General features: G+C 43.4%; 1 protein-coding gene across 1 annotated transcript; it reads right to left on the bottom strand.

The window, feature by feature from the left end:
* Nucleotides 1-350: 350 nt before the first annotated feature.
* Nucleotides 351-7,053, bottom strand: tent5bb (terminal nucleotidyltransferase 5Bb). Its single transcript, XM_062487289.1, is given in 3 exon segments — nucleotides 351-1,779; nucleotides 1,782-2,082; nucleotides 6,604-7,053. Coding segments are annotated over 3 exon segments (1,179 nt in total). The 5' UTR covers nucleotides 6,760-7,053; the 3' UTR covers nucleotides 351-1,057.
* Nucleotides 7,054-10,857: the final 3,804 nt, after the last annotated feature.

Raw genomic sequence — 10,857 nt, 5'->3', positions numbered from 1 at the left:
GAGAGAGAGAGAGAGAGAGAGAAAGAAAGAGACAGAGAGTGTGAGAGAGAGAGAGAGAGAGAGAGAGAGAGAGAGAGAGAGAGAGAGAGAGAGAGAGAGAGAGAGAGAGAGAGAGAGAGAGAGAGAGAGAGAGGAGAGATGAAATAATATTAAAAAAAAGACATATGGGTGGTGAAGAGGAAGCATGTATGACATTTTGACAGATTTAGGGATTTTCTAATGTATCTGTGTGTCCTGTCCCATACAGTGAGACATGGTCATGCTTCTCTAGTACCTCCATTTTGAACACACACACTGTATTTCTGCATCCAATATTTGGAACCTATAGAATTGAGGAAGAAAGAATACAATTTTGTAACTTTTCTCTATTTTTTTAATGATTTGAAAAGGAAATACCCTGACCCTGAATATAGAAATGTACAGTTACCTGGGTGGAAAAGTTTTCAAAAACAGTCCTTACATATACCGATATACCATATTTTGGTTGGTTTCAGGCACTTGGAATCACAACATTCTTTTCACATGCTACACAAGGAATGAATTCTTTGGTCCTTTCGTCTCTAAATAAGAGGTTCAGTTGAAACCACAGACAGAACAGAACACAGCTTTCTGGGTTCTTCTCAGTTATTTACATCACCCTATGCATCCCACAAACTTTGACTAGATTGGGGGGACAAAAAAAAATCACCCCAACAATTTAAACGTTCTGTTTACATTACTGGACGTCAAATTTTGACGGTACAGTATATACAATGATGCTGGTTTTAAAACAACAACAAACATTACAAATATTACAACAACGGCTCAAATTAGATTTACAGCAGTTTTCGTTGATATAACTTAGTGGAATGCGTTGCAATTGAAGATTTTGGCAACAAAAAAAAAGATACATAATACATAATTTTCAATTTTTTTGGTGCTCAGTGGGCCTCCCACAAATAGCCACGGTGCCGCAGATGCACTGAGCTCCCTACCGAACTGCTCGACTCACATTAAACAGAAGACCAAAACTAAAAGCTTTTAAAGTTGTCCCAGTCCTAACCCCCCCCGCCCCTGTTCAGCTGCAGGGCAGCCATGTCTGATAAGAGTTACTGCAGTGGGCCATGGGCGACTGAACACGGGCCACGTAGTAGTTGCTGAAGTTGACGTCTCGGACGTAGGGCGCTGGCTGGTAGTAGCAGGTGATGTTGGAGAGCGCCGGGATGGCGTTCTGCTCGGCCATAACCCTCAGCGCCAACGCCGAGATCAGCGCCAGCGTCTGTCGACGCTCGTGGCCCATCAGGCACACGGTGCTCTCGTCCACCACGCCCCTTAGGGTCACCAGGCACTCGTAGCGCTTGTGCTCCATGCCCGCAAAGTGGTTCTGCAGGTAGGCCTCCAGCTTCCTCTGCTGCTCGCCAATGTCAGGGAAGTCGATGAAGAAGCGCGAGCACATGTAGCGCTGGAGCTGCTTCATCTGGGTCTCGGAGGCCGGGCGGAACCCCCGCACCAGCAGGTGGCAGTACTTCAGCAGCCCGCCTCCGCGGATCTCCTCCGGGCTGCGTGTGGCGATCGTTTTGGTGTGGAGGTGGCTGAGGGCCTCCTCAAAGTCCCCGAACATGCTCTCCCCTAGAACAGTGGGGTGGAAGCTCTCAGACATGGGCGTCTCTGAGCAGCGATCAAACAGCAACAGAGAGTCCAGAGTGATCTGGAAGGAGTCCACGCTGAACTCAAACTGGCGGCGTAGAGAGTCTACGAACTTGAGCTCCACATTCTTGCCTGTGTTGTTGGAGAGCGAATCAGGCTCCAGCGGTCCGTGTCGTTGCATACCTTCACCAGCTTCTGAACGTACGCTTCCTTCAGCGTCAGAGCAGAGATGCGCTCCCTGCTCACCCCCTCCGGAAGGAACTCCACCAGGCTGTCCAGAACGACATCTTTAACCAGGCGGAAGGTCTTGTCGTCGGTCAGGTTCAGGCCGAAGATCAGGTCCAGGTCCTTGTAGCCCAGGCCGGTGTCCTGATGGAGAACATAGCTAGCCGCCGAGCCGTTGAGTTTCACATCCCGCACCACCACCCCACACTCCTCCAGCCGAGCCCTGACCACCTGGAGCACAGACAGACAGACAGAGAGAGAGAGAGAGAGAGAGAGAGAGAGAGAGAGAGAGAGAGAGAGAGAGAGAGAGAGAGAGAGAGAGAGAGAGAGAGAGAGAGAGAGAGAGAGAGAGAGAGAGAGAGAGAGAGAAGGGGGGGAGGGAGAGACACAGGCACAATGATTCCCCTGCAGGTCATAGCAAGTAAACACAGAAATTGATTCTGATATGGTACTTCTAACATTTCAACCAAGTCCACTGAAATTTTAGGCAAACTCAATATGCATTCATCTGCAACAACAAATGGAAATAAGAAGAGGTGGTTAAAATAAAAGAACAGCTGTAGTAGATTTATGTTGCTAGGTAATGTGTTTTGGCTAATCTAAAATATAATTTGTCAAATCTAAAACACCAAATAACTTTAAATAACTTCTGAAAATGTTTTGAAACATTTTTTGAAAACTATCCAGTCAGTCCTACATTCAGCATCCAAGTATTGTTCTGCTTGTAAAAATATTCCTTCTGAGACAGACAAACCTCCTTAGAAAGAGGAGGGGTCCATTTCTAGTAATACAGGAAGATGACCTCTGGGAAATGGCAAATGGCCAGTGTATGTATTTTTTAATAGGCTCCGCATCATTTTTACTGGTAGAACTTCAGCTGACCTCGGGGGTTATCTATAAGAATGTGTATGATACTGGAGAGAAAGAAAGAAAGGCAGTTCTGTTGTGAACTTTGTAACCCAAACTATGCCAGTTATCAGGTCACAGCAAACAACTGCTGAACTGAAGACAGCTGAGATTCCTGCTTCCTGTTTATCGCCTCACTCAAACTGCGACCTCAACTTATTGTATTGGTGGAGACATGCCGAGGGCCTCTAAAACAAGTTTTATTACACATCTCACAAAGTGGATTACCCTTTCAGGGTAATTCAGTTAACCACCATGTACTCAGGCCCACAATCACATGACAACTATTTTAGATTACCAGGGCAGAATGCATCTGGTAAGCCTGATACAGACATAAACATAAGCTTGCTCACTCCCTCACGAAACAACTTTACTTTCAAGGTGTTCTTTATCTTTCTCAAGAGATATAGCCTGGGCCACTTTGGTGTGGTGAAATATCATTGAAGTGGTACATGTCTCTTGTAAACACAAGTGTGATTTTTTTCAGCTGAGCTAGTCCGTTTAGTTTGGTAGACAAGCAATAAAAAATCCATTACCCAATACATTAAGCGCTTTTGGCATCACCACAGCAGAGAATGGTCCCTTAACTGGCTTAGGGTTCCATTCAAGAATTGTACGTAAGTTGCTTCATCCTACCCCCCAACACACAATGAAAGCCAAATGTGTGCTTTTTAGACTGTTACGCAATCCTGGACTTTATAGCTACCCTCTTACCTGACTCAAAACACACTGCATGGCACCTGGATGACATGAATTGCCCTTGGCTACTGTGGGAAACTCTATGACAATGTAATATACACAACCATTAAAATACAACAGCAAAAAAGGTTCAAATGTTAAACTAAAGGTCATGACATAATAGAGCTGTTTTTCAAAGGGACCATTTATGGGTATGGCGTGACAGGGTATTGATTTTCCAACAAAAGCAGTTTATGGATGGCCATTCATCTGTATTTTTTCCAGTGAGGAAAGCAATGTGTTTATATTGGTAACCCAATCTCTTGAAACAGATGGTCAGTGTGTGAAAAAAACCCACAGAGAATATTAAAGAGACTGGTTCTCATTTCAGCGGAACAAACACAAGAAACGTTAACTATTTATTGGTGTTCCAATGTGAATCACCTTTTTTCCGGACAGCACATAGAAGTCTTTACCAAACTTTTCAAAATCAAACTAGTTAACGAACCATGTCTGCGCCAATCTAACTCAATCAAACCATGCGAAGGCTCCTCACTTAACATGGCCTTCATGGCTGATTAGTGCTATTAATCAGTACAATATCAAACAATATGTGTTGTATTGTGGCCATGCAAGTTGGTGTGGAATCTCCACTAGCAGAGCCCCCCCCCTCCCCCCCTCTTCCCACTTTCCACCTCCAGGAGCCACAAAGCGGACCAGGATATTCCCACGTTTCACAGAAGCACCTGGTGAGCTGAGTTAGGGGGGACACATCCGCCGACGTCGAACTGGAGACTTGTAAAAGAACCACAAACAGACCAGACCGTCTGGTGTTGACAACGCCTTGGCGTCTCTCTCTCTCTCTCGCTTTTTCTCTGTTTTCCCACTCCAGTCTGTGTAGTTTCCTTTTTGCATTTAATTTGCTGTGGCTTGAATGCATTTTATTATTTTGGTTTGAAACAGGGTAGGCATTTGCCAAGCCATAGTGCCCTGGACACCCATAACAACACTGCAGAAAGTAACTTCAGGCCCTGGCAAAGAAATAGCACAGTGAAGGAGATGTTTACAGGCTCTTCCATTCATTCCAGGCTCTCCTCTACACTGGCTGACACGTTTGTCATGGATATGAATGACTTCCTTGACTTTTCTTGACATGGGTGGTAGGGTAACCTGTATGTGTAAGTCTGAATGAGGCCTATACAGTAAGCCAGCCATCTAAATGCAGCCACGGAGATACCCATAGGTGGATTATGGACCCTTTCATTAATGAGAAATGAACTTCTGCAACACAGCATGAAAAGCGATTGAGTCAAAAATGAATTTTTGGTGGTAGATAGTGGTCTCGAGACAGCCCAATGAATCATGAATGAATCAAAAGCCAAACGCTGTACTGCATGTGGCTGACTGGCTCACACAATGAACTCAAGCCACTCTCCTGCTACAGGGACTTGGTGAGTGAGGTGGTGTGGTGTCTCTCGTTCCACAAAAGACCACCTGAGGAGTTGGGTTACTGTCTGGCAGGAACAGCGGTGGAATCAGGCGACTGGTCTACACTTACCACACCGATACCTTGTCAGCCCTGACCCACAAGTCCACTGTTACTGCGGTGACTAATCCAGTTTTCACATTCTGCTCCAACAAACAGGGCCACGATCGCCATGCAGGGAAGTGGAGAACACTTCCAGTAATCGCAAAATGATGAAACCAGAGAACTGAGGAAAAAGAGCACCTCTCTGCCATGGAGATAAAAGCAGCTTTGAACTGTCTGGGCAGTTGTTTGTGTTTTTCTAAGCCTGATTTTGCATTTAGCAAAGCTACAGACATTCCCTTTCCAGGCCAACCAAAACAGGTTAGCCACCATACCACTACCCCCACAATTTCACCCCGTAAATTGTGTAACCCATGACAAATGTTAACTTTGTCCACAATATGGTTATATCATCATGACAGAGGCGGCTGCTACTAGTAACAATATGGAGAAGTTCTTCTCAAACAGGTTGTGGTTGTGTTTTTGACGTGTGGCCCCTGAGGCTCTCATCCATAGCTGGATGGAAACATTTGAATGCTGTGAGCAGTGGAAAGGACCACACATCAGAGCAGAGGTGTCGGCAACAGTGAGAGTTCTCATTTACAACTCCCGTTGCTCACACCAAGGATTAGGACTTACCACAAACAGATGTTATCTAGATGAGTTGAGTTTCAACAAACACCCAATCGAAAGGCCTGCTGAAGCCTCAAAAAAATCCATGACAAGTAAACTATTTGCGGGTCTGTCTTTAGAGATTGTAGGAAAAGAGAAAGCAGAGAGTATGGTTTGAGATATGCTCAAGAGTCTAATGTATAGTGCAGATGGTATAAGCCTAGGGGGTTATGAAACTTTTAAGGTGTTTTAGAATAATAATACACAATAATACACCAAATTAACTTACTCTGAACCGGCAGATGGTTGATATATTATTAATGTCCATTGAATGGAAAATTTAAAGAATTTATGAAAAATGTATTGTATTAATGTATTTCCAGAAAATCTTTCAGAATGTTTTTCATTTTCATCTGTGATTCACTCACTGGATAATGGTGTCCTTTCGATATGAAGACCAGGTGGTAAAAGTACAGCTTAAGTCTACATTCTGATGATCAGGTACTTTTTATTTATAATTACTGTCTCATTCAAGTCCCATTCACCCCTACACTATGTTCCAAGAAGCCAGAAAATTGTGAAATGTTCATAGAAAAAAACAAGAAATATGCAATCTTCTTATGGTTAGAATGTTGACCTTACTTTGTCTTTTTATCTCACATAAATTAACATTCTCTCTTTGTGTCTGTCTGTCTCTTTCTCTTTGTCTCTCTCTCTCTCCCTCTCTGTCACATGTATCTGTGTGAGAGAGACATGGAAAGATGGAGGTAACTTATTGGGTATAACAGTACAGTTTGTTTATTGCTTTATTGAGTTATAGGATATTTTGCAGTATATTTTAATAAAAAAGAATTATGGACACTCAAACGCTCGAATACATTTTGTGTATTTGTTCTCACCACCTGCTCGAACAAGCTATTTTGCTTGTTTTGGAAGAAACATTTACATGCATGATAAAATCACAGTTGTTACACTATGTGATTGACAGCAGCCGCTTAAAGCGAGTGCATCCAGATGCTTTAACTCACCTGGACTATTTGTCTTGGTTGGACAGAGAGCGTGGGGAAGTTTCCACGTCCGTGAATAGGGACGCTTTCCCCGAGGATGGAGTCCAGACGCTGCACCTGATCCCAAGACAACACACAGAACCGCCGACTCTGCTCCAACGCTTCACCGGAGGACATGACGATGTGACTGAAGAGATGTCCAAATCTGCTGTTGTTTTGGAGATTTGATATGGACAGTTGCAGAGCAATTTTCCAAAATCTAAGTCACTCGTCAAATTAGATAAAATCTTAAAATATAAAGGGAACTCCGCTGAAACGCTTCCCAGAATTCACTTGAAACAGAAGTTTACAAATGAGCAAATTTAAAGTAAAATCGATTTATGAACACAAGTAAATGATTGTCTATCAATGCACATTTCCGAAGTTTCCTCTTACTGTGATACACTAAAGTCTGTCTCTAATCTAGTTTGAGGCGTACCGAAGGGTTTTACGAAAATGGGATTAAGACAAGCGTTCCCATTGGCTGTTCAGTAAAGTTTATGAATACTTGAGCATACACAGAACTAAGCAGCCAGCCTTGAGCACACCCACTTTCCCTGCGTCAGAGTCAAGGGCGCTGTCATTGGACACTCAAGAGATCCAGTATACATTATTGTAAGTATATATGACGTAAATAGAGTATATTGAGAATAAATGTGTCTTAATCTTATTTCCGTCATTACAATTATATTTAACTACTCAGATTGCTAAATGGTAGCCGAGTGGGCTAAAATATACGGATGTTAGCATGATCTATGTCTCTTTTGTTTGCAATCTTTCTATCAGAACAGTCAATTTGCCAGAAAAAGTATTGTCATTTAGTCATTTACCCCAAAATGTGTTCAATTTAATCTCCAAATGCCCTTTAAAATATGGACAGAACAATAATATGTGTGTGCCAGTGTTTTTTTATGCATGAGAACAACAGGTGAGTCACTGTTCCTGTAAAAGGCCAGACAATCCAAACCTCCATGAATATGAAAATTGGTCAGCTAAGAGGCCGCATGAATCGGGCATCATTAATGAGCCACGTTAACATCTTAGAACCTTCACAGGTTCCCCTGGAAACCGTATCAGCTGGTCACTGACCAGTGGACTACCACCTGCGTCACAGTGCTAAGAATAAGTCAGGGCCCCCCTTTTCTATTGTCTCTCGCCCACTCTCTCCTGGTGTGTGAAGGCTCCCTAGACCCAGGGTGAGCCTGTTGACAGTATATCAGAGACGACAGCAAGCAGCCATTTAACTCCACAACGACACTAGATTTAGAAACAGGTTTGGGAGTGACTTTACTTTGTGACAGAAAGATGTCTCACTGTGTGTTTCAGGGATGTGTAAGGGCAACAAAAGATATTCTGCTGTAAACGATTCTTCCATTAAGACGGGGGCAACAATAACCAACAAGCTTTATAGAAGTGTTGAAACTGTTGTTCCTAAATAAGTCAAACAGGAACATGTAACCTTATATTATACCACAATAAGGATGTGAGTGGAGTGAAGCAGTCACACAGGTCTTTGTTACAGTGGTAACAGCTACAATACAGACTCTCCCATATTGTGGTTTTCCTCACCCCATTGATCACACAGACTAAGAATTGTGGTTGTTATACAACTCCTTTGTGGCCTGACATCATAATGGATTTATTTCTCAATCGTTCTTGAGTTACCATGCATGCATAGAGGAGAAATTTATTCATTTCTTGCTCACCAGCTGTCATAGGAAAGAATGTGCAGACTAGCATGCTAATAGTCGTTAGCACCACAGTGAGCTCAACATCCACGTCAATATCGAGATGGATAAACCTTGAATTTGACGCTGCTCTATCCAGGCTCCCATTAGACTGTTTCCAGGCAGTGTAAATGCATTGCAGGCATTAGATATGAGCAGAAGGCACTTTTATGTGTGAGCATAGGAATAACCTAATAATGGTGAAATTGCCCATTACTATGTAGCGTATAGTAAAAAAAAGAAAACGTAAAAACAGATCCACATGAGGGATGCAAGCTTCTTGTTTCCCTTGGGTGCATTAAGGGAAATCCATTAACAGAGGTAAGCAATGCATTCAGGCAAGATCAAGAGCGCATTAAGGCAAGATCAAGAGCGTGCTGATAGATTGACATCACAGCGTTCTCAGAATTCTGTCGACAGGGGCCTCAAAACTGTGGGTGAAAACTGTACAGTGACCCACATCAGCGAGCAGCTGCCTCGGTCTGATCACTCCTGCTGTTTACATTCAACTCCCTCTCTAATGTCAGGACTAGCGTCAGCACTTAAAGTAGATACAGCCCATCTCCTTTCATCTCCTTTTGGCACAGTCTATGTCAAGGTGGCAATAAAATACAACCTTAACAAGTGTCCATCTTGAATATCTTACAGGTAAAGGACAATCATGGCATCAGGCACGACTGGAAGTAATGTAGTCTGGCCAAAGTGACTTCCACACGGCAAGGAGATGGAGACGCCATTGTCTCATTGAAGTACGGGTCTGTAAACAGAGATTGGCCATTGTTTAAAGTGATTGACTTGGGTCTTTAAGGGGGGACTTCTGCCCACTGGTCTGTCACTATCACTGAGTTTTGTTTGTCTCTATTTTCTTTTTATGGACTTTGTTTGACTATTTACAAAACAGTGCTGCAACCAAATGCTCTGCTTGCCAGTTGTTCCATTTGTTGAGTACTTTGTAGAGCTCAGAGGATTTGGCCTAACCTTCCGAGACAGCTGGATTTGCACGATCAAGACCATGCGAGAATCCATCTTGCCAAGCTCCAAGTGATTTATTTGTGCTTGAAATACAGTGGTTCGGACCAATCAACGTTTTATGTGGAACTACTGGCAGCTGGGGCATGATTTGAGTTAACCTGTGATAGATGGTGATAGACAGATGGTTCATCCAATCACATGCCAAGTATTTTTTTTAAGAGCACGCCCTTTTCCAAACTGTTTTCAAGGACAACTAGCCAGATGGTTCTGTGAAACAAACCATTGGGCTTTGTCAGGTTAAATTTGGCCTCCAGGTTTGAGAAGTACATATTGTGTAGAAGATTAAGTTCAGGTGGACACTGTTGTCATGTCATTTACTGCAGCAAATACATGGCTTGTAATCCTAATAATTACAAACAACACAAGTAATTGAAGTTACACTCATTAATTAAGATCCATCCACCCACTATGATAATCTAATAACTAAGTGAGATTTGACCATTCATCAGCCCCACACAAAAGACAAAACAAACAGACCCTCCATCCTTCAGGCCAATAGCAGGCTGCGTTGGGCAAGAGACTGGAAACCTAACATACAATGCATCTTGATCTGGGGGGCAACCGAGCTTCAAGCAACATCTGTCTACTTAACCCTTGTCATCGCAAAGGTCAAGTACTAAACAGAGACTGCTTAGCTACCAATGTTTTTGACAGGCTATCATGACAGATTGACAGAGAAAGGAAAGAGAAAGAGAGGGAGGGAGGGTGAGGGTGAGGGTGTGGGTGAGGGTGAGGGTGAGGGTAAAGGTAAGGTTAAGGGTAAGGTTAAGGATGGGTGGGTTTCTTGGGTGGGTGGGTGGTTGTTATGTAAAGTAATCGAGTTAGGCAAGTCACATCAGCCAAAAGTTCTCTCTCTCTCGTCTCCCCATCTCCCTTCTCTAAACTTATCTCTCCCTCTCTCTTTCACTCTCCATCTCAAATCCATTCAAAGGGGTAACGTGTAACATCCGTGTCTGTTTTGTTGTGCTCCTGCCTACATTCTACCTTATGTGAGCAGACATAACATTTCCTCACTCCATTCTGAACGGTGGGTGCAGATAGGGACCCGACGTGTGGTCCTTAGATGTTGACGCAGTGAGTTGAGGAGGACTGATAAGAAGTGCCAGCAGTCTGGTTCCCTTCTCTCTCACCCACCTATGTGCCAGCTAAATGTGTTAAGGAACCACTGCAATGATTGATGGAGGAGTAATAGAATGAAACATTGTATGGACTTGGAAGACTAAAAGCTTCAGGTTTCCCTCCTTCCTCCTTCCTCTCGCTGTCTCTTATCGGTCAAACTCTGGTTTTATGAGATGCTTCATGCTCAGTACCCATGAAATGAACAATATTGTCACGCAGCTTGGCTCTGTGCGGTCTGGTTTGTGTGCATTGCGATACGAGGAAGAGTAACAGTAGACTGAAAGTGGAGCCGGTCACATACTTGTTGATCTAATCAACACTGTTTTTTGGAAAGAACGTTGATCATAATCACCCCAAT

Source organism: Osmerus eperlanus, chromosome 20 (genome assembly GCF_963692335.1).
Source record: "Osmerus eperlanus chromosome 20, fOsmEpe2.1, whole genome shotgun sequence".
NCBI lineage: Eukaryota > Metazoa > Chordata > Actinopteri > Osmeriformes > Osmeridae > Osmerus > Osmerus eperlanus.
This window is presented reverse-complemented; position numbering and strand designations above follow the sequence as displayed.